This window comes from Scomber scombrus, chromosome 10, assembly GCF_963691925.1.
Source record: "Scomber scombrus chromosome 10, fScoSco1.1, whole genome shotgun sequence".
NCBI lineage: Eukaryota > Metazoa > Chordata > Actinopteri > Scombriformes > Scombridae > Scomber > Scomber scombrus.
The window spans coordinates 3,445,172-3,470,168 of record NC_084979.1 but is presented as its reverse complement, the minus strand read 5'-3'; the positions used below and the strand labels follow the sequence as shown (position 1 = coordinate 3,470,168).

The 24,997-nt window shown below is 39.9% G+C and overlaps 2 protein-coding genes across 2 annotated transcripts; both read left to right on the top strand.

Annotated features, from left to right (window-relative positions):
• The first annotated feature begins 517 nt into the window (after positions 1–517).
• ikbkg (inhibitor of nuclear factor kappa B kinase regulatory subunit gamma) lies at positions 518–14,433 on the top strand. The gene is made up of 13 exons (XM_062427789.1): positions 518–784; positions 1,331–1,471; positions 2,415–2,689; positions 5,006–5,080; positions 5,951–6,136; positions 6,608–6,669; positions 8,543–8,740; positions 8,845–8,997; positions 9,864–9,936; positions 10,020–10,154; positions 11,317–11,453; positions 11,800–11,876; positions 13,250–14,433. The coding sequence occupies exons 2-13, from the start codon at positions 1,333–1,335 to the stop codon at positions 13,414–13,416; spliced, it is 1,677 nt and encodes a 558-aa protein (XP_062283773.1). The 5' UTR covers positions 518–784; positions 1,331–1,332; the 3' UTR covers positions 13,417–14,433.
• Positions 14,434–15,398: 965 nt separating this feature from the next.
• sephs3 (selenophosphate synthetase 3) lies at positions 15,399–24,080 on the top strand. Its single transcript, XM_062426904.1, has 8 exons — positions 15,399–15,806; positions 17,177–17,280; positions 19,060–19,167; positions 19,277–19,431; positions 19,656–19,746; positions 19,850–19,949; positions 22,441–22,653; positions 22,926–24,080. Exons 1-8 carry the CDS (start codon positions 15,530–15,532, stop codon positions 23,174–23,176), a joined length of 1,299 nt encoding a protein of 432 aa, XP_062282888.1. The 5' UTR covers positions 15,399–15,529; the 3' UTR covers positions 23,177–24,080.
• The last annotated feature ends 917 nt before the right edge of the window (positions 24,081–24,997 follow it).

Sequence of the window (24,997 nt, the reverse complement as noted above, 5' to 3'; positions counted from 1 at the left end):
TTTTCCTTCTAAACTTCTAACATTCATTTCAATAAATGTTAATATAATATAATATAATAAGAATCAAATATTGGATCATGCAAATACATGAAAACATACACACACACATAAAAGATAAAAACACTCATGACAACACAAGTGTAGTCTATCAGCTGTTAGAATACCCAGATTTTTGTAAGGATGACATGATCTATAACGAATGATATATAATAATATATCAGTAAGAGATATCAAATCACTATGTTTACTTTAATACTGTAATAACATGTTATTGCTGCTAATATTTATGTACTTTTACTGTAGTGGGATTTTTCATACAGGACTTTTACTTGTAATGGATTATTGTACATTGCTGTATTGATACTTTTACTGAAGTAAAACACTTTTTACACCACTGTATAAATGATATATAACATACGCACGGGGCGCAATTGACAGCGTGAGAGGAAGTTCTGCCTGACAGGCTGACCTCAGGGGAAAATAACCTCATATATTTCCTGAGCTAACAACAGTCGGCTCGGCTTTGACAGATAACCTTTAACCCATCTTAAATGCGCTGAATATAGTAGTACAACCTTAAAAAACAGGGCAAAATGTCTCTCGGAAGATATACAATTAGTTGATATGGGTCGGTGTTCATGTCAGTCAACAAGTTCCTTCAACTACCTAACTGCTGCTCTGCTAGCTAACGTTAGCTCATAAGCTAAGACGCTAATAGCTGTCTGCCATTAGCCAGGATAAACATCGAGTTATTCCGGACAACTAAAGTGACAAAGAAGAGCGGGTGAGAAAAGTTTATAGCTTTAATGTATTTGTTGTCAACTAAAATGTGTTCCGAAGTCATATTTAATCCTCAGAAGACACCATGGTTGAAGCTAGTGTTTCATGCTTCTTTTGTTTTTAAATCACATTAACGGCTCTAATTGACGACTTGTCGTTTTTACTTATGGCGTGTTGTTAATGAATGTATAACACAGGCTTTTGTGTCTGAATCCCGCTCTTTGCCTCATGGGATTAGGAGATGACGTAATGTTTTCCTCCCGTTCACGGACACCTGTGTGCAGGTGGCTCAAATATGAGCATTGGCATTTAATAGTTGTTATCAGGGCCAAGCCTGTCAGCAGGCCAGGCGGCTTCCTCACACACAAGATGAGCCAGGATTTTGATGAGGGATTAAACTGAAAGTGAAAGCACTTCATGCACCTCAGACCTGCGCCATGTGTCCGCGTGCGAGGATGAATACGATGTTGTTATTTGTGTAGTGATGTAACACACTAATAACGGTTAAATAAGATGTGTGTGGATGATACTGTGTATGTGTTTTCCCCAGGGATGGTGCAGCCCCAGCCTGATGGCCCCATGCAGTGGGAAATGTCAGGAGAGGAAAGCGGTGGGGCCCTCAGGGTCCCACCAGAGCTGGCCGCCAATGAAGTGGTGACCAGGCTGCTGGGTGACAACCAGCAGCTCAGAGGTACAATGTATAACCATAACTTAATTATATAAAGCAATTACCCAGCTTTTAAAGAACCTGTTTCTGAGCAGCAGTGACTGTGGAAACTATTGGTGACAGTGTTTTTCATACCAGACCAAGTTCCATAGTAGAGAAGTCTTTGGGTGTGTTGAATTTAGTAATAATGTGTTTCATCATTTAATTCAGCTTTGCTGTTTTTTTTGTTTTTTTAAGGGGTATGTATTATTCCTTCTTTCAAAAAGTAGTTTACTTTTAAAGGACAGGTTCACAATTTTTGTAGTCTGTCTTAAAACTGGTGTCTATATGAACATTAAAGCTGTTTTTCTAGCTGTAATCATTCCTCCTGTTCATACTGACCATTAGAAGATCCCTTCATAATGCACTTACAATGGAAATGATGGAGGACTAAATCCACAGTCCTCCTTCTGTGGAAAAGTGTATTTAAAAGTTGATCTGAAGCGAATATGAAGCTTCAGTCGTCCAAATGAGTCAAATCTTCATCTTCCATGTTTCAACGTTACAGTGTTTTTAGTACCAAAGTCTTTTTGTTACTATACTTGCACCACAGCTCAACAGAGAAACACTAAGAGGGAATTTGATGCTAAAAACACTGTAAATGTATCAGATATCACTTGATATGACTAACTCACACTGATGAAGCTGAATAGAAGCTTCATGTCTACTTTTAAATGTGGATACATTCCTCCATCACTTCCATTGAAAACACATTTGAAGGAGATCTTTTAATAGTCAGTATGAACAGGAGGAATGATTACAGAGAGGAACACTTCTTTCACTGTTCATATGGTCACCTGACTGTTGTTTTAACACATGGAATACTACAGCCCACGTCTTTTAAAATCCAGCTGCTGTTGAAACTGTCTCTCCATATTACTCTGTTTAACATACTCCTCCTTTTCCCCTCCACCCCTCTGTCCTTCAGAGGCCTTGCGGCGCAGCAACTTCGCCTTGCGCCAGCGCTGCGAGGAGATGGAGGGCTGGCAGAAGAGGACGAGGGAGGAGAGAGAGTTTCTCAGCTGTCGTTTCCAGGAGGCCAGGGCCCTTGTGGAGAGGCTGGCGCAGGAGAACCACTCTTTACAGGGCCTGGTGAACGGACCGGCGTCCTCCACCTCCTCTTCTAGCCACTTTTGCACCTCCAACCAGACCGAAGACCTTCAGAGCCGCCAGGCCAGGAACGGACCTATAGAAGCTTCACAGGTTAGATACATTCATACATCTGCTTCTTCATATTCACACATTGTCAAGACACATTAGTTACAACTGTTATAATACATAACCCTACACTGGTATATGTATACAGAGATAATATGGATTATTTCACATCTTTCTAATTGCAATAGCAACAGAGCACAATGTGTCATATTCTTAAAACCACACCAAACAGATGGGGGAAACAATCAGCACCATAATATACAACCAAGGGGCTAAAACACTGAAAGCTAGTTTAGAACAGTAGATTTCAGCATTTCAGAGGATTATTTTAGCACTCTGTATCTACCAGAGAGGAAAAAAGGTAGTTTATAGCATGTGCTGAAACCTGTTATGTTGTATGTGCTTCTACAGTAATAACTGTCTAGCAAACCCCAGCACATAACAGGTTGGTATGACACTTCCCATAGGCTGTGATTGAAATGGAGAGTGCCATTTTAAAAAATTGGAGGGGAAATGATACACACACACACACACATATGCAGTAATTTCCCCATCAGGCTCTTTATTAAGATAAGATAAGATACACTTTATTAGTCCCCTAAGGGAAATTTGTTATGGGCACATAGTGCGGCATGGTTGCATAGCAATATACACAATTATAATTACACAGAGACATACTGGTAGACAACACAAGACAGAATTATATCATGTAGCCAGTCAAATGATAATAAGACTTCTGAACGAAGTATATTGACAGTGAGACTGAGTACAACTAACCCAGAATATAACTAAGATAATTACTTTGTTCTACGTGACAAACAGCGTGTCCAGGGTTCTGTGTGATTTTTATGGAGGTGTTTGAGCTGCAACTCAGGTCATTGTAACATTATCCGCTTTTTGTATTTTTTAAAGGATCAGTCTACTTATAAAAACGTACATCTGGGCTTTACCCATCTGATAGTACGTCCCACCGCGCAGCAGTTTTTAAACATTTCTTTACCTTTACTCAATAAAAAATCAACAGAGAGCAACTTGGTTTTCCCCTCTGGAGTGGTCGGGACTTTTTTTGCGCTCTGTCTCTATTTCTCTATATATGTAAAGTGTGCAAATGTGGTTTACATGACAGTCATATTTTCAAATTTGGAGAAGGCAGACATGAATGAACAAGCTATATCCACCAGATGTGGCTGAGTCAGGTTAAGACTATCTTTATGTTGGCTGTGGATTTAGCTGAATCATCTCGCATCTTTGAAGCCTGAAATGTACTGCAATTCATGTAAATGCCATCATTTATAGCATTTGACTTTGTATCTATATTTAACCATATAGATCATGTGTTACTGACATTATGTGGCTTAATTCTTTTTTTTAGTAGTAGTAGTTAGTAGTAGTTAATGAGTAATGAGAAGAAAGGTTAAAGTGAAAGAGAGGAGTTATCTGAGGAGTTTCCTGTCGTGACTAAATCTGGTCTTCAGTTAAAACCACAATAAGTTGAGTCTCAGTACATGAAAGCCTTCTCTCTGTGGTCTCCTACACAGCCAAACTCACAATCTAGTTGTTTTGTATTTGTATTTTTTGACATTTCTTTAAGTATAAAATATTGATTTGAAGGCGACTCGTGCATATTCTCCCAAGCTCGACCAAACAAACGTAAATATAGGTAAACAACAACAACAGCAGCTGCTGTGTTCAATCAATCAATCAATCTTTATTTATATACAGGTTAAAGTAGTTCAAAGTGCTTCACAGTCGATTGACAAGCTGATAATGAGACAGAACAAGTGACAGCATAAAGAAAAGAAATAAATATGACGAGGGAACGAAAAGAAAGAACATATTTCATAGAAAAATAAGATGAAAGAGAGAGGGATAAAGTTGAATAAAAGCTGGACTAAAACTAGATTAAAAAAGAGAAACAGACGAATAAAATCGATAAGAAGATAAAACTAATAGAATGATAATAATAATAAAATAACATCAAATAAAGTAGAACAACATTTTAATACATCAAAACAAATATAATAAAAATATAGTTAAAAAAAAAAGACTATAAACATGTTGATGGGCACAGTTAGAAGAAACACACATGAACATTAACACACAACCTGAACATGGAGCTTACATTTCACTCTCCATCTGCTCTCTGGGTTTCAATGCAGCTGAATTCATTATGAAGTTGTTCTCTTACATTATTATGATAACAACAGCCACAAAGCATCCATCACTACATATAAACCACCTGTGTTAAAGGGGTATTCAGTGTACTTCTCTATACATATCTAATCATGAATAATGAAGAAATGTGGCAGCTGTGTCTGAACCTCGCGTGACACTCAGTCTTATTTCTGTTGTGTGTGTCAGACTCTGGATCACCAGGATAAGAAGAGAGTGGAAGACACAGATCAACACACGCAGACCACTCCCCCTCGCAGCCTGGTAAGAACCATGCCCCAGGAAACGCCTTCAATCCTGCCAGCGTCTCATGTTGTGTGTGTGTGTGTGTGTGTGTGTGTGTGTGTGTGTGTGTGTGTGTGTGTGTGTGTGTGTGTGTGTGTGTGTGTGTGTGTGTGTGTGTGTGTGTGTGTGTGTGTGTGTGTGTGTGTGTGTGTTTGTTTGTTTGTTTTTTCTTTAATTACCGATGTGACACACTTAATTATCTTTCATCTAACAGGTATGTCTGTGTGTGTGTCTAGGGTGATGCAAGTGTGCATAGCTCCTTGAGTAGCAACCTCCCCACTCCCCCCACCTCTCTTTCAGAGGTCTGGGGGGAGGTAATGGGCAGGGAGAATAGTCAGGTGAGGTGGCTCAATCCACTCCCAATATTCACCAATCTAATCAAGATTCCTGGCACTTACCCTTCTCTGTGATCATCCCACTTCTAGTTCAATTCTTTCACCCCCACGTCTTATCTGTCAGTGAGGAACAGAAATCCTGACTTCCTACTGAAGAAAAAAAGACGGAATGGCCTTTATTTTTAAAGCAATTTAACAGGAACTGGAACTGTGTTTTACATTCAGTTCACTTCAGTAATCTCGAGGTCATCCGTGTTTTTTCTTTGGACTTCCGAGCAGGAATTCTGCAGACTGGATGGAGGTGTCTGCTTCTGACTTTGAATGCATCATTAACACACAGATGTTAGCAACCACCAATTTAAACCCTCCCATTCTCTCTCCTTTAGTTTGTGCACTCTCACTGTTTTCTGCTCTGTGTCTGTCTATCCGCTCTCCTCCTTCTCTTTCTCCTTCTCTCCGCATCTATTGATCCCTCGCTTTTTTTTTTCTTCCCCCGCCGTCTCTCTCTCCGCAGCCTGAAGTCCCTAATAACGACTTCCTGCAGCTGCTGAAGAGCCACAAAGAAAAACTGGAGGAAGGGATGAGGGACCTGAGGAGGAAGAACGAAGAACTGGAGAGGGAGAGGGACGAGGGAGAGAAAGAGAGAGAGCGAATGCGACGCTGCATTGACCAGCTGCTGGCCAAACTGGCTCAGGCACAGGTAACTTTAGCTTGTTAGCACACAGATATAAGGAAACATATACAGACGTTGAGCTGAGTAATAGAAGTAAATAACAGATAAAGTAATGACGTGTGAAAAAACACTAATATAGTAGCATCCAGGACTAGCATCCACACTGGAGTAATGCTATTGTGAACACAACTATGGGGAAAATACTCCTTTTGGCCACGGGGATTTTTTAACTGCAATACCACGAGTGACCACTGGTAAAACTTGGCTGATAAACTGAGTAGCTTTTAGAATCCATCCATTATTGATTCTGACAGTAAGCCAGTTAGCCAGTCGTGCTCACTTTCAGTTTACATTCAATCAGACAATCCATAATTTAAAATGTTGTTCTTGTGTTTTGCTTTCATCTCTGTACAAACATATCACTGTTCTGCATATGAACAGGAACCAGAATCAGCTGGGACTTCAACGGCTTAACGTGAATGTTTTTATTTTGAACAGGCGAGCACTGTTACTGAGGAGGTTGTTCCACATCGCTCTGAGGCACAGCACTCATCTGACTGGTACCACTTCTTTTACCCTCTAATACAACACACACACAACTTTTACTGTAACGCAGTCTTTGAAACTAACAGCACTAAACTGACTTTCTGTGTTTTATTAACAGCTGTGCTACTGAATGCTGTTTAATTCATCTTAACTATATTTCAGAGCCTGGAAGTGTCACTGGAGAAAAATAACTTAACTTGTGCTTTTGATTGAAGGGTTTGTGCTCTGGATTCAGTCATTCTTGCTCTTAGATGAAGTAACTTGTGCCCTGGAATGAATGATTCTTGCTATTGATTTAATAGTTTGTGTTTACAGTAGAACAGTCTGTTATCCCTTATAAGGGAACTCAGAGATAACACAGCATTGTGCTTAGAGTGTAGAGCATCTTAGTCCAAGATCAAAATAAAACCCTATTAAGTCCATGTGACCCATAGTGTAGGTGTAGGTGTACAATAGATGAGAGACCGGCATGAACGGGAATGCCATTAAATTGAGAGCACAATTTTTTTATTTTTTTTTTTTTAAATGTAATGGCTCCTTCCAGGCTCTGTAGTAAACAGATACCTGAAGACTATTCTCTTCTATGGAATAAGAACACTAGAATGATTCTTTATTTTATTTCTGCCTTTCTTCTCCTAATAAAACCCCTCACTTTTGAGATATCTTCCTCCTCCTCTTCCTCCCTCTCTTTCTGTTTTCCCTCTCCAGCTCTAGCCTGGCTAAACTCACAGAGCAGCTTCAGGCCACACAGGGCAGGTGAGCCCTCAGCTCTGTGTGGCTCTTCTCTTTCTCACTGTGTGCATGTCTGCTTTCTACTAGTGTGTGTGTATGTTACTGACACTACTAGCCCGTCTTATTTTGAGCTTAATTCATTTGTGTTTGTTTGGGGTTTTTTTGTTGTTTACTTGTAAGTAAGAGACATTTTGATTTAGATCCGTCGTCATATTTTGTTCTGATGTGTCATTACAGCAATTTATTGGTCTGTCAATAAATTGAATTTTAAACATCTTCACTTTTAATATCATACTGACTGTAGGAGGCATATATTTGATTTGGTTGAGTGGTGGTTCTCCTCCCAAACGCTAGGCGGGGGGGGGATGGTAAAGGCCGGGTGTTTGTTTTATTGTATCATTTATGTAAAAAGGAAAAACTGAGTACACGAACAATCGGAGCCATTAGCAGCCAATAGTGGCTAAAGTATAGGGCATAGTCACTACATGGACTAACTCAGATAGAACAGAAATTATTTGAGGAAAGTAATGTGATTTATTATGATTTAAACTTCAATTTAAATAGTTTTATTAGTATTGTGTAGTCTAAATTGTATTAAACAAGGCATCAGGGCTTCAACAAATTATTATTTTCATTATCGATTACTCTGTTGAGTCTTTGCCACGATTAATCGACTAGTAGTTTGGTCCATAAAATGACTGAAAATGGTGAAAAATTGAATGAAATTGATCCAGAAAATTCCAGAGAACTACATCCAGAGAATTTGAAAAAAAAAAGAAAGAAAGAAAATTCTTTAAAAAATTCTTTAAAATGATAGATAGTTGGTGATTCATTTAATAGTTGGTAAGCAGTTAATGAATTGACTTTTCATTGCAGCACTACAATGCATGATTGCACCAAGCATAACCACACACTCATCTTCTTTGTATGTGAATAGAACAGATGAATTTTCAGGGGGAGAAAATTCAATTTGCTTCTAGACTAAATAATTTAATTCATGTTAATTTGCAGCTCTTGCAAATTAAAAAAATGGGGTTTGGATTGAAAAGCAATCAATTATTCATTAAGAACATACAAATGCTTATATTAGAATTTGGATTCAAACTTCAGTGTACCTAATATCCTCAGTTCTTAATGAATCTTTTGTTTTTGCAGGTATCGGGAGCTGGAGGAAAAGCTCGACTACCTGCAGAAGAGTTCGGCTCAGCGGGACAGAACCGAAGCCATGCTCAAACAGAAGGACAAAGACTGTGAAGCTCTGAAAGCTCAGGCCACGTCTCTGTTAGGAGAGCTCAACGAGAGACAGAGCTGTCTGGACAAAAGCGAGCACGAACGCAAGTTACTGGAGGAAAAGTGAGTCGACCAGCTCCAGTTCGAACACGTGAAACTGCTGCGTGCTCGCCCGTTCGCGTGTGTGTGCTGATGGTGGCGCTGGTTCTGTGTGTGTTTGTGTGCAGGCTGTGCAGTAAGGTGAAGGCTCTGCAGGTGGCGGAACGGGAACTGGAGCAGCAGAGGAAGCAGCATAACGTAGCCATGGACAAGCTGCTGCTGCAGACCCAGAGCCTGGAGCAAGCCCTGAAGACAGAGAGACATGTGGTCACAGAGGAGAAGTGGGTTCACACACACACACACACACATAACAGATATGGAAAAATGTTAAAAAATAAAGATATGAACATCAGGTCATGTAAAATAGTGGATATATAATTTGATTGATTCATATAGACTACAAATACAGGGCTTCCATTTAATTCATAACAAATAGTCACACGTATATACTTTCCTGTACTCTATTTAAGTAGAATAGACTGAAAAGCTGCAGAATTTGACATCAATAAAACTTTAAAAACAGAGAGAGAACATTAAAGAAACTTTTCACATTGATACAAAATCTGATTTAAAAAAAATGTGTACATACATTTAAAACATTACTAAAAATGTGAATGGGGCACAGATTGTCATTAAGAATAAATGAGAGATTTATTCAATATAAAACATTATAAATATTAAACATTCAGTGAAAAGGAAAACAAATAAACAAAAACAAAAAAAAGAAAATATTTTGAGAAGATTGTATTTTATTGTTGCATCTTATATACACAAGAATAAAAGAAAAAAAAAGAGGACTCTTTAAATTCTGTTCAGAGCTCCATACATGGAGATCAGTACAGTATATTATACTTAATGATAAAACAGATCGATAGATACTTAATTGGTCCTTTACAGGAAATTGCTTGGTTACAGCAGCTACATCCATAGTTAAGACAGCTACACAATTGAAAAACTAAAAGAGTAATGACTAAAAATACCCCAAAATTGTACTAATAAAACAAATATATGCAATAAATATAATAAAATACTCCAAAATAACAACAAACACCTGTGTACAGAGCACACAGTCTAACATTAAAACCACAGATGTTACTTTAGTACATTAAACAGTGTATGACAATGTTTCCCTCTTTTGCTCTCTCAGGAAAAAACTGACACAGCTGCAGCACGCCTACACGTGTCTCTTTAGAGACTACGACTCTAAACTGAAGAATGAGGTAAAAACACATTTACAATTTACTATGAATTCTCTTAAGGTTAGCTGTTTAGCGTCTGAATTTAACGTGTGTGTGTGTTCTAGGGAGGAGATCTGTGCAGCCGACTAGAAGAGGCAGAGAGAGCGCTGGCCCTGAAGCAGGATCTGATTGACAAACTAAAGGAGGAAGTAGAGCAGCAGAAAGGCTCTCTGGAGACCGTTCCTGTCCTCACTGCACAGGTACAGTCACAAAGTGTCTCGTTTCACAGGGACATTATCAAATGAATGATCAAATACACACCATACACAATACCGACTGTCTTTGGTTCAGTTGTAAGCGTTAGAGGAGAGTTTAATCTATTAAAAACAACATTGTGTTCATATCTTTAATAGATAGAAGGGTTGTGTTAATGGGTTGTTTTCTGGACACTGGGTGAATATTTAGCTTGTAAATAAATTGTGGATAGATATAAATGATTAGGAATCTATAAGTATATACTTCTTCCTACTTCCTTTTCAAACACTGTTTCATTTAGTTTTTTCTCTTTTATAGAATACAATAGTCTTGATTGTTTTACATGTACAACAAAGTTGAAAGCAATCCTTATGGTGTCATAAGTTAAAAAAAAAAGAAAGAAGGTGCTTGTAAAAGAATAAAATAAATAAATATTAGTATTAAAACTAAAAGGAAGGTGAAAAAACATAATACACACACACACAAGACATTCCACACGCTGCCATCAATATTGCACAATTCCCCTTAATATTACATTCAAAGTTTTCGTTGCAGTTATAATTACAGGATCAGGTTTTTGTAACATTTAGAGCAGTTATTGCTTTTTAAAATCTCAATAAATTCAAATTCAGTTCAAATTCAAACTTAATGAGTCTATTTAAGCACTGTTAAAATGGCTAATAGTTATTACATCGTGATTGTCTCTGTAGCTTTTGAAGACTTTTAATTGTTTCTTAAGCATTAAATTACACACTTGTACATCTAAGGTGAACTTAAAGGAATACTCCACTTACATAACACTGGTAGTATTGTCTGAATCATGAGAAATACAACACAATACTTATTTACACCTAATGACCTTTGACCTATAACCTGAGATACAGGATTTTACATCTCTGGAAAGTTATCACCGTGGCAACTGTTTCATCAATTGCAGTTTTAACAGTGTTTTTCTAGAGCCCCCTCTCTGTTTGCAGTGAATGAACCATCACATTCTTAACACGGCGGCAGTAAATGTAGTCCGGCCTCTCGAGTCGCTTGTCAGTTGTGTTCAAATCAGCCTCTATCAGCTACAGTTACACAAGTACATTATGAAACAGAAACAGCTGTAGGGGAATTAAGTAACATCTCCTTCTCTTTCACACCGTCTTCTTTTCATTGGCTCAGGCTGAGATCTACAAGGCAGATTTCCTGGCAGAGCGAGAAGCGAGAGAAAAGCTGAACCAGAAGAAGGAGGAGGTGCAGGAACAGCTGAATCAGGCCCGGGTTGAGATTGACAGGCTCAAACAGGAAGCCACATCACGGTAAGTCCTACCACATAATACACTACACATCTACGTCAAAGATAGGTTATCCCCTAAAAAAGGAACATTTACATAAGGGATAGAGAAGGATGCCGATCTCCTTATGTTGCGACACGTCGGAAGAAAGTCTACAGCGGAGTGGCTTGAATACTTTCAACTTTTAAATTCACAGTTTAAATTCGGATTTCTAAAATCTGGATGTGTGCTGTGATTTATCTGCATCAGCATTTTGAGGTGACTTTAGCTTTTGACTGCAGCGGTCATCAGTTTGACCATGTGGTCAACGCTGCCATCTCATGTCTGCAGTCAGAGCTGCACCTGCGTCATGTCTTCATCTCTTTTTCAGTGCACGTATGGAGCAAATGAAGCTGAGACACGTGGACGACATTACAACACGGCCCCCCTACATTAACCCTCAACCAGGTACTACACAACCACACACACACACACACACAAATGCACACAGATATGAAGTGATACCAAGTGTTTTTCCATGAATTATGAGGACAGTCAGTTATTGGAACTATATTTTATGATATTTACAACAGAACACCAAGATAAACATTTTGTTGCCTAAGTATATGAATGCATCATATTTTTAATTATAAAGTCATGATTATTATTGGCTGAGCCACATTCAAAGCTGTTCCATGATACTGTGTAACAGGGGTATTCAGTTAAAATTCACTGAGGTCCAATTAGGGAACATTTCCTCAAGTGAAGGTCCAGAACATCATAACGTTATTTTTCAGTAGCTTGACGTAGCATTGTAGTTCCATCAGCATCTGTGTCTAGTGGCTAGATTGTAGACTGTCAAATAAATACAGTTGAATTCATTTATTAGTATTTAAACTGAACTGACGGGATTCAAATAGATAATAAAAAAAATAATAAGATGAATACATTTTATTTTATTTTATCAAATAAAGGTGGCATTTTAAAATAGTCTATTACAGAATTAATGATTGTGCTTCTTATATAAAGTGATTTGTTTTATAAAAATAACAAATAATCCGTTTTTACTATAAACATAACTTTAAAAAAAGGAGACATACTGAAATTAACTAGAGAAATTGAAGAGCTGGAAAAGTCAAGAAATGAAGGCGGGACTGTTAAACAGACTATGTGGACCACTTGCTGTTTTCAGACCTGTTGTTTAGAGTCACACATCCCTGTACCAGCAAAGAAAGAGTGCTAATATAATTAAACACTCCTTCAACAATTGCACAATTAATGGTGACATCCAGATAAATAGTAATTATCACCCCAGTCTTTAAGCATGATTTACTAGCCCGATTAGCATGCTTTCCACTGCGTCTGTGTGTTGCTTGGCAACCATTCCACTTAATGTCACTGAAGAACTATGTTGCTTGGCAAAATAATCATTATTTGTTAACAATAAATTATGCTGTGTGTTTATTTTTTGAAATCTTGCCAGGTGTTTTATAAAAGCAAAAAGCCACAAGAGGCCGTGGTTTATATAAGCTAAGGGTTTTAGGCACTCTGCTCCTCATTGTGGCTAAAAACGGCCCTTAGCTGTTCTAAAATCACTGTAATCCACAGTATCTTTTGGTTTATTGCTTTATTTGATGACATAATGGCATGTTATTGGGAAATGGCTGTGGTATTAGTGGATTAATCATTTTATCCCTTATCAGCCCTTTTGATTATCAGAGCTTTTAATGGCTCTCAAAGTTGCTACCAATTTGTTGTGAGGTAATGTCCGCTGCAGCTTTATTAGTACTGAGTATTGAGTAGAGATCATGACACTAACTGTTTTTCTTTCCCTGCTTTAGTCGTGTTCCCCCCTTTCAACACGGCGCCTCCTCCCTCCTTCCGCAATCAGCCGGATCAAGTTCCAGCTGGAGCTGAAGAGCTGCCAGATTTATGTTGTCCTAAGTGCAAGTACCAGGCTCCAGATATGGACACGCTGCAGATACATGTCATGGACTGTATACAGTAACACCAGCATAGTTAAGGACATAATGACCATCACAACAAACATACATACATACATACATACTGCATACTACATATACATATACATACATACATACAGACAGGGGGTAAAAATACATTTGTTAGTTGCACCTTACTCTCTCTGCCATGCAAACAAACTGACACAATCATACACACTGTGGATCTTATGTGAATGAAATCGAACGGAATCCAGACAAGAGGCAATCAGATGACAGTATGAACCAGTGAAAGAAAAGAATGACCAATTTTAATCAGCATGGTATTTCTCTAGAACCGCTCCATGGATTCAGTTTTTGCTGTAGCTTTTCCATCCTTTTTCCTCCTAGCACCTGTTTTTCTTTTATTTCCCCTCTCCCTCTTCCTTGCCTCTGAGATGGCACATTGATGCACGCCCATCATAATTTGTACACCCACGATATCTTTCCTCAGTCTCATTTCTCGTCCCTCTTGACTTCGCAGGCGTAGTAGCAGCTGAGGGAGGTAACTAGTGTACACACTGTGGGGTATGTGTGTATACTTTGACTGCAGTACCCTTTGGGCTAAAGGTGATGAAATGTCATTTTCTTTAAACGTGACAATTCAGAGGGGTCCCTTTACCACAAAGGAGGCGACACATGAGTGTGAATAAACGTGTGAGCTTTAAATAACAAAATATGTTCAAATATGTTTTGGTCATAAATGTTGCTAGTCTACATTACCTCAAAACATGTATTCTTATGTATTAGAGATGGATTTACTCTTATTGAAGAAAGTAGCCATTCTCTGTGTTCTGTGCCTGTGTACACCTTTGACCTGACCCTTAACCCAAAACACTTTTTGCTGCCCCTTATGCTGTCTTATCTTTACCTGTAGCACCTAGCTATTTATCTATCTGAATGTAAGCACATTGAGGTTCAGTCACAGTTTGTGTGATATCGTCTGTAATTATAGATCATTTAGTGCAAAGAATATTGTTTCACACTGTCTGCAATTTATGAAATAAATCAGTTATTCAACAACTCTAAAATTGAGTGTGTGTATTTTCTGTATGTACAGCCATGTGAGCGACTGGGAAGAAACCATTTATGATGACTAGTTACTGTGTAATTATTTAAGTGGGCATGGCTTGTCCAGTTGGGGACAAAAGTTGTGTTGCAACTCGGGTAAATGCTGGGTCAGTGGTGATGGTTGGGGCAAGTCTCCAGGAAATTAAAGTAAGTCTATGTAATGTCCCCAGAAGAAACCATGATGTCATGTGTCTCGCTCTGTGTGTGTGTATTTGTGTTTTACATTTGTATGTTGAGTGAAGTAGAACAGCCATGTGTGCTACTGGGAAGAAACCATTAATGACAGTTTGGGGGGGATTGTAATTATTTCCCTTTTATTTTCTTACTGGCAATATTTAATGTAATTACAGTGTAGTTATGATAATATTCTTTCTCAAGTAATATTCCATTAATTTAAGAACAGATAGATGAGTCCACTTTAAATATATATATATAATGAAACACCTGACAGTGAGAGTAGATGGTGACGTTTTACAACTGTCGTGGAAAGCCAAGAGGAACCGGAAATCCTCAATGTTTCCTTCAAAATAAAAGTATTTGCTCCTACAGCCACGACGATTTTCACAGCGATGCACTTGAATGAACTGTTTCCAATATGTCCAAATCGTTTGATCTAAAGGCTCCTTCCACTATAAAATGTGTTTTTCTACGTGTTCCTTCAGTTGGATGTTCGAGCTTCACTGTTAATGATGCACGTACAGAGTTTGACACCAGGAGGCTGTTTTTATCATTCATCTGCTTTTTGTGAAAAATCTATATAAGACACGAATCAATACTCAAAGTAGTATTTTATATATATCTTACAACGTGTCCGGAGGGGATTTCAAGTGTTTTGTGTAGGATCTTTCAAATGTGTATATCATAGTAGGACTTTATAGTGAAAGTTTTAAAGATGCGACAGGAAGTCGTGTTGACTGCGTTCACTTCACACAGGTCCCTCTCTGCCTGAGGGAACCGCTCACCGGACGCACGACTCCATACATCCCGGCGTCTTTGTATTTACCTACGTGAAAGCCTTGCGTGTTTCAAGTGCACTCCAGGCGAGCAGGCATGTCGGGCTCAACCTCCCCGCCTCCCCCGGCGGAGGCTGTGGGAACCGAGGGCTGTTTGTTCCCCGGATACAAGCCTTTCAAACCCGAGGAGCACGGCCTGGAGCGCGGGTTCCGTCTCACAGCCTTCTCGGACCTAAAGGGATGAGGCTGCAAGGTCCCGCAGGAGGCTCTGCTCAAACTCCTGGCGGGACTGGAGCAGGACCGGGCCGACGGGACAGGCAAGGCCGGAGACCAAGTGTCAGACTTCGGCCAGCAGCTGCCCGGCCCTCGGCTCGGTAAGAAGAGTTTTTTTTTTAGCGGCGGAGCTACACATGCTAGCTAGTGTTAATTCTTATAGCAGTTTATGTGACAGATGGACAGAGCTGTATGTGCGTATACATATAACATATATATACGTAAATGAATAAAAACATTTTCATTAGCCCCTCGGCTGTCTCATTTGCTAACAATACACTCCTAAACAATAGCTAAGAGGTTGAAATAAGAGACGTAAAGTTGAAATAAATTGTCAGTTTATTGCGCTGTGTGAGTATGATTCAGCAAAATATTTGAGTTCAAAGTTCATGCTAGTAGTCAAATATGTGTTCTAATGACGGGGTTCCGTAACTGTGAGTGGAGACACTCTAACGTACTACTTGTAGATGTGCAACAACCTGACTTCCAGCATGTGGAAATCATTGTATGTCGTAAAGCAAGTCATACATTAGTGTCACTTGGTGATTGGTCAGTGTCATTGTGAGTTTAAACCTGTCTTGTCTGACTTGTACATCTGCCATGCTGCCTCATTATCCCCTTAGACGACTTGAATGTGTTTTTTTTTTTTTTTTTTAATCCTCTCTAATCGAATTGTGTGACAGGACTGAGTGATTGCAGTCTCTCTACATTGAGTGGCCACTATCATTGTAATGCAAAAGTAGGCTTACTGAATGTATTAAACACTACCACGAAGTAGTATTTTCACTTTACTTTCAATTTCATAATTATTGCCAGGTCATTGTATTTCACTGCATTGCCAGACATTGCATCAGAATCACAATCAACTTTATTGTCATTAAGCAATAAAACCAGTGGCGATTTTAGACCCTTTGATCAATAAATAAATAAATGATTATTGTATTTTTTTTTCTAAAAATTGTTTTATACACCGTAAATTATTTTGCGAGTCTGTCTGTTAGAGATGGAACAAAGACTTCTTTCTCTCAGGGTTTCATTGATCTTACAGTCCTCTCTGTAGAAATCTGTGATTGTTTATTCTGAACCATTATTATTATACATTATAGTAGCCTAAAGGTCTGATCCTAGAATCGCCCCTGACTAAAACAGCACAACGAGATTTGCTTGTGCAGCCTCTAAAAAAAAACAATGCCCACAATCGCACACACACACTCACACTCACACATAATTAAATGCATCAGAAACACATGATTAGAGCAACAGTAACAGCAATGGAATATTACACAACCCTTATTGCCCCACCTGATCCTGCTACACCATTTATTGCACTGTCTCAAGTTTATAGATATGTTTTATATATTGCACATGTCCATGTTGCATAGAGTTCATATAGGTTACATGATGATTCAGCTCTGTGATGGCCCTGGGGAAAAACTGTATAAGTTATATTGGTGTGTGTGTGTGTTCACAGGTATAGGAATGGACTGCTGTGTGATTCCTCTGAGACATGGAGGACTCTCACTGGCCCAGACCACAGATTTCTTCTACCCTCTGGTGGAGGATCCATATATGATGGTGAGTTACTGGCAGGTGTCTCCTTCCATGTAGCACACTATCCAAGAAATACAGCAACACAACTACACAACAGGCATTCACACACGATGATATATGTGCATATAGCCTTTTAATATGAGTCATTTATAATGTGTAAAAACGGTCATACTCTGTCATAATGTTCAGTTTAATTATCAATTCACTAATTAGTAACAGAAGACTTTTTTTTTTGTATTTGTACTTCCTTTTATACTAACCACAATGTTATGTTCATGAGTGTGTTAGATATATATGTCATCACTAACAGATATTGCTGCTTTTATTTTTAGCGATGTGGTGTGTCCTGGTTTTGTGAGGATGCACGCTCTTCAGCTGCATGACAGTCAGTGGTGATGTGCAGAGGAACATAGCAATGAGGAAGGAAATCCACTTAACATGCTTGTTAGTCCTCAAGAATACGCAGTGTGTTATGGTGAAAAACACTCAATATAAGCAAAACTCCACACGCTACCTTTTTATTTTTTATAGTGCAGCTTAGGAGAAGTCTGCAGCTTGAAGTGTGCTTTAAGTAGTGTGTATTTTATGATGTGTTTGTGCTCAGTGAGTTCTGTCACCATATGCTGGCTCAGGACAAAGTCTTGTGACATTTTTATAAAAACCGTTAATGATCAACTCTGAAAACTAAACACTCCCTCCCGCCACTGAAAGGTGTGAAATACTGCAGGAAATAACTTCACCATAAAACCAAAGAAAGCTCTGTGTATTCTACATTGTTGTGAACTGCACCTGTGTGTGTGTGTGTTGTGTGTGTGTGTGTGTGGTTTTGTTCAACTGAAAACTGATAGTGGAACATACACCTCTTTTTTTTCTTCTTTTTTTTTAAAGATTTTCTCTGGCATAGACGCCTTTATTTGAAAGTAGAGAGACAGGAAATTACGGGAGAGAGAGGGGGTGCGACATGCAGAAAGGTCCGCCAGCCGGGAATCGAACCGGGGTCCTCTGCGTACATGGCATGCGCTCTTAACCACTCGACCACCTGCGCGCCCAACATACACCTCTTTATTAGAAATTCACCAATTCACCTCAGTCCATCAGTCCCAATACTGATACCTGAGCTCTGAGTATGAGCTGATACAGAGTGCTGATCTGATAGCAGTCTGTACCTCACTGTGTGTGGAAGAGACTAGAATCATTCTTTTATGTGTAAGGCAACACCAGGCTTGACTTAAACATTGCTTTGGTAACTTTATAAAACAAAATGTAGCAAAATAAATACATGTACATTGGCTAAATGGCTATTATTTAAAATAATATCTGATGTCAGATGGGTCAATTGTCACCCACTGATACCTGATCCAGCTGTTTGAGTCAGTATTGGATCAATGTCTCTGCATCAGTGTCTGTATCTGCATCTCTACTCCTTATAGGAGTGTGTTGGTTTTTTGGGAGTTTTTTTTTTTTTTGTATGTTAGATTTAAAAGATGTAACTTAAGTTTTTTTTTGTGCAAGTTTAGAAGGGAACAGCTGTTTTGAAGCTGAAAGTCAGACTTAAGAAGATAAAAACTTTTTTTTTTTTTTTAATTAAACAGTGCCATCTCTGTGTCCCTTTCTCTGATTCAAATAAGCTTTATTAGCACAACAGATCAGAAATCAGTACAGAACATGACTAACATTGTCAGATAATTACAAATAAATATACAATATGAAGATATCAACTATCAAATACAATATAGGAAAAGGCTTCTTTCTTCTTTTTTAAATGTTGATAATAATATATCTCTTTCTCTGTGTGTCTCTCAGGGAAGGATAGCATGTGCTAACGTCCTCAGTGATCTTTACGCCATGGGCATCACAGAGTGTGACAACATGCTGATGCTGCTGAGTGTCAGCCAGAAGATGAACGACAAGGTAACTGTTTGTGTGTGTGTGTGTGTAGATTTTTTTACGTGTGTGTGTATATAGATTTCTTTCATCCTGTCATGATTCAGTATCATCTGTATGTATATGTATATGACAGGACCGTGAGCGTGTGATGCCGCTGATCATTCGAGGCTTTCGTGACGCGGCGGAGGAGGGCGGGACCTCAGTGACGGGCGGCCAGACGGTGGTCAACCCCTGGATCATCGTAGGAGGAGTAGCGTCAGTCGTCTGCCAACCTAACGAGTTTATCATGTAAGTCAGTTCAAACGGTTACATTTAAAAACTTCAAATAAGCCTCAGGACACATCTTTAAATTCATTCAAATTCGTGTGTGTGTGTGTGTGTGTGTGTGTGTGTGTGTGTGTGTGTGTGTGTGTGTGTGTGTGTGTGTGTGTGTGTGTGTGTGTGTGTGTGTGTGTGTGTGTGTGTGTGTGTGTGTGTGTGTGTGTGTGTGTGTGTGTGTGTGTGTGTTCCAGGCCAGACGGTGCGGTCCCAGGCGACGTCTTGGTTCTAACGAAACCTCTGGGAACGCAGGTGGCTGTCAACGCTCACCAGTGGCTGGATCAGGTGAGCACTGTTATTTATACTGCTGTGCTACATACATACATTGACCTGTTTATGTTTCATCCCCCTCTCCTTGTTCCTGTTTGTTACGTCTCTGTCTCACCAGCCTGAGAGGTGGAACAAGATCAAACTCGTTGTCACCAAAGAGGAAGTTAAAGAGGCCTATCAGGAAGCCATGTTCTCCATGGCAACGCTCAATCGCACAGGTACACTGCACTTTCTACACACTCTGCTGACATCACTGATCAAGAAGAATCATTAACTCTCAACTTGTGCAGTAACTGCTTCTATGTTGTTCCACACACTCAATGTAAATGAACTCAGTCTGCTTTACTGTAAATTCTAGTAGCCTTGCCTTTATTTCTAAATCCCCTATTCCCATGTTAACCCAAAGTCAATTATTCTGCAACTACTGATCATTTCGAGTCAATTCAAATATAAGCTTAAGGGCGTACTCACACTAGGCAATCGTACCGTGCCCAAGCATGTTTGCCCCCTAAAATCCGGATTACTTGGCTAGTGTGAGTGCAAGTGTACCGTGCTTGAGTACGGTACACTTCCCTGGTACGGTACGGTTGGAAGAAGTGTGCTTAGGCACAGTACACTTGGTAACGCATGCGCACTGGGGATTCATATTTTTCCCGAAAATAAGACATTTTAAATCCTGGGAAAAGAAGCCCATTTTCCAGGGAATCCCGGGAAATCGACGATTTTTAAAAGGCAACACTATCTGAGCCCTGGTCATTTCACAAGCAACACTAAATGCAACGCGGATACATTATGTATGTACCGTATGCGTTCCCAATCCGACCATTTTTTGTGTATTATTTGATCATTATTAAGGCAAAATAACTCAATTTATGTCCATCGACATTATAATGAAAAGGCTATAGGCTAGATATTAGATTGCATCCAGCGTGCTGCGTGGACTTCATTACATCTGCTGCACCGCTGCTACCACAATTATGAAATGCTAAGTTTATTATCTGACTGTGACCCTCATAAAAGTCATATTTTAACAAACGAAATTAGTTAAAGTAAATCATTAAACTAAGTCTTACTTTTACTGGAGTAAAGAGTTGAATCAGGACGTCGGCTTTTACTAATCTTTTTTACACAAGTATGTAGTACTGCATACTACACAGGCAGGACTCAGAAGAACAAGCTTGCACTTTTTAATCAGTGCGTTGTGTTAATTGATCGGTTGTGTTGTGTTTTACCGGCACACAGCACGCGAACACACACCTGTGCATGTTTTATTAGAGTAAACTGTCTATATGTTTTTGCGCAATGTGTGGGAGGTAACCGTGCCTGAGTACGGTACGGTTGGGATAATGTGAGTGCGGTCCAGCGGGGGACAGGGGAGGGGGGACATCCGTGCTTCAGCACGGTACGGAACAACTGGCCCTAGTGTGAGTGTGTCCTAACTGTGCATTACACAAGTAAACCAGGCACTGAATGACAATCTGTGACTTGCATTCTTTTATATCTGAGGTGGAGCTTATTGACACTTTTCACACATGATGTCAGCTATTGCCTTGAATGTTGGAAGTTTTACCAGAGCTCTAATACATCCATGGCTTCAGTGTGCTGCCAAGAAAATAAGTCTTACTTGCCATGATGGGCCTGGAGCATGCTGCAAAAAGTTAACTGTTACCTGCCATGCTGTCCTAACAACACACTGCAAAAAGTTAACTGTTACCTGTCATGCTGTCCTAACAACACGCTGCAAAAAGTTAACTGTTACCTGCCATGCTGTCCTAACAACACACTGCAAAAAGTTAACTGTTACCTGCCATGCTGTCCTAACAACACGCTGCATAAAGTTAACTGTTACCTGCCATGCTGTCCTAATGACACACTGCAAAAAGTTAACTGTTACCTGCCATGCTGTCCTAACAACACGCTGCAAAAAGTTAATTGTTACCTGCCATGCTGTCCTAACAACACGCTGCAAAAAGTTAATTGTTACCTGCCATGATGTCCTAACGAAACTCTGCAAAACGTTAATTGTTACCTGCCATGCTATCCTAACAACACGCTGCAAAAAGTTAATTGTTACCTGCCATGATGGCCTAACGAAACTGCTAAACGTTAACTGTTACCTGCCATGATGGCCTAACGAAACTCTGCAAAAAAAAATTGTATTGTTGGGTATTTTTAATATAATAGTGAAATAATGATTATGCACCTATCTGGTTAATTCCTGTAGTGAATGATTATATATAAGTTGATTAATACTATATTGATTATATCTAATCAGATGGAAAGACAGATGGTTTGTATTGAAATTCATTGTGTAAATGTATAGCTACACCTCCACCAGTTGTTGCCATCCTGCAGTGATGCAGAGCATGATGGTCATTAAGTTACCATCATACTCCAAAGAAACCAGAAGATAGTCAAGTGTGGGAAGCTGGAATCAGAGAATTTGGACTCTGTTTAGTAACGAAAATGGACTAAAAAAAGATTCATCAAAAAAGTTAGTTTGGATGTTGACCTGTTGACCTTTTGTCTTGATAAATCAGAGCTGATTTCTACTGCACCATTCAATTCATCATATGAGTGGTTATAGTTAGGCTGCAGATCTTTATTAGGCTTTATTAGTATGTACAGGCCACACCTCCAGCTGTGACTGACACTCTGCTGTTAGTACAAGTTTTCAGTATTCACATCGATGTCTTTTTTGGTCTCCAGCGGCAGGCCTAATGCACAAGTTCCAGGCCCACGCAGCCACAGACGTGACGGGTTTCGGGTTGCTGGGGCACGCCAACAACCTGGCAGCACAGCAACGCAACGAGGTGGCCTTCGTCATCCACAACCTACCAATCATAGCCAAGATGACCGCCATCAGTAAAGCCTGTGGGAACGCATTCAACCTGGTTCAGGGCTCATCGGCTGAGACATCTGGTACAAACACAGTACATTTAGTCTTTGTTTGAGTATCTTTGAATGAACACAGTATGTAAACAAACTTCAATGAAGGAAGCTGATTGGTTAGATTTGAATTGAAGCTACGATGGGTTAGGTAAAACTGCCTCCACAATAAGAGCGTGTTAGGATGAGCGGATGAGTGTCATTATAACTGCTGTGTTGACAATAACATTCCTCTCTCTCTCTCTTTCTCTCTCCCTCTCTCTCCCTCTCTCTCCCTCTCTCTTCCTCTCTCTCTCTCTCTCCAGGCGGGCTCCTGGTCTGTCTTCCCAGAGAGCAGGCGGCCAAGTTTTGCTCCGAGATGAAGAGCCAGAGCTCGGGGTCGGGGGGCCAGGGGGCAGCGGGCGGGGCGTGGATCATCGGCATCGTCGAGAAAGGCGACCGCCGCGCCCGCATCATCGACAAACCCCGCATCATCGAGGTCCCGCCGCGAGGAAGCCAAGCGGCAAACCAGGACAACAGCTCCAGCAGCCCCGCTCCAGGACCCACTCTGTCATAGACACTGGCGCCCCTTTGACACTGTGTGTTTGTGTGAGAGTGCGTGTGTGTGAGAGTGTGTTGCTGTCCACTTCATCCCCCTTTTCAGTCAAAAGGCTGACAGCACACAGACCAAAATCACTGTCATCTTTTCTTTCCAGTGGGGGAGGGAGTGGACAGCATGCAGTTATTTATCTAAAGCAAAAGGCCTTCACCACTTTGGAATGAAATGTAAATTAATTCAGGATAATCAGCACATCCCCCCACACCCATCTTTTTTTTTTTTTTTCTTTCTTTCTTTTTTTTTTAGATCTGCAAAACTTACCTTTTTTTTTCTTTCTTTTTTTTCTCTGTCCTAATCCATGAGATGAGTTTGTATATTTTATCTTAATGCAGAAATGACTTTCACATGTAAAGAAAAAAACATTCCAAATCATTCTGGCCAACTTCAGCAAATAATGAAGAGAGTGTGAGTGTGTGAGAGTGTGTGTGTGAGTGTGTGTGTGTGATGATTTGACTGGGGGGGGTGAGACAGAATCTGAGTGAATGTGGATGACGTTCATGTTTTTGATGTTGATGAATGTACAATATGGAAATGAAATGGTTCATCAGTCCCGGCTCCTGACTCCCGCCCACGCTGTCCAGAGGAAGGCTTGAGCAGCTTTCTCCGGACTCCAGTCGGGCTCGAGTCCAGAATGTCCGTCTCTTTTTTTTTTTGCAGCTGAATGGACCCCGTCCAGCAACCAGTCCCTCACGTTTATTTCCCTTTTTATGAAGCTCTGCCTTTTAAACCCCAGACGACGGGGGAGGGCAGAGCGGATGTTTGCTTTCGGAGCGGGGTGGGACTTTGTTTGCTGGAGGTCCACAGCTGTCTGTGTTTGTAGATTTTCTGCTTTTCACAATCAATAAAAACCATCATCAACTCAGTGAAATGTCCAGGGTGTTTTGTTTATGGTAGAATACATTATGTAATGAAAAATACTTTACATTTTATCTGACCATCTGATCATTGCTCATGCAGACCTCTAATGACACCAGGAAAATCACTGTCCTAATAAAAGGAAATGTCACTTTTATCTAGAGTAACTTTGTTAATAAAACAATTTACTTCTAAATGTCCATAAAAGTAGAATAATTGAAGTGGAAAATCCTGTCAGGTTGGATAACATTACACATCATAATGAGTGGTAATCCTACTTGAGTGTACTGATCTCTCTTGTGCCAACATCAGAATCTTAGACACAGTGCAGAATGTTCAAGTGTGTGGTAGGAGGAAGGGGAGGGATTAGAGGTTAATAAGGCACACCTGGGAGCTGGAGGAGGGGTAATCACACACAAAGACAGCATGGAGGAGATCAGAGGAAAGTGAGACTGAGCAGGAGAAGAAAACTACCAAATGTAGAACTGTTGCAAACTCAGTCTCAACCACTCACTTATGATTTTATTTTATATTTGTTTCTTTTTCAGGTTTTAAAGTAAAAGAACGACAGGGCTGGTTTTGCATCATTCTCTTGTCTTTCTCTGGTGCCCAACTTTTGTCTTAAAAGTATGTTTTGTCCTCCCCTACACTACAAGTTGCAGTCCCACTGATCATAGGTAAATGGCCTGTACTTATATAGCGCCTTTCTAGTCTTTACGACCACTCAAAGCGCTCTACACTACAACTCATTCACCTCATTCACACACATTCATACACTGATGGCAGGAAACTACCACACAGGGTGCCAACCTGCTCATCAGGAGGAAGCTAAGCATTCACTCGCATTCATACACCGTTGGCACAGCAACGGGAGCAATTTGGTCTGGAGGACTGTGGACTGGAGGAATACGAACCACCAATCTT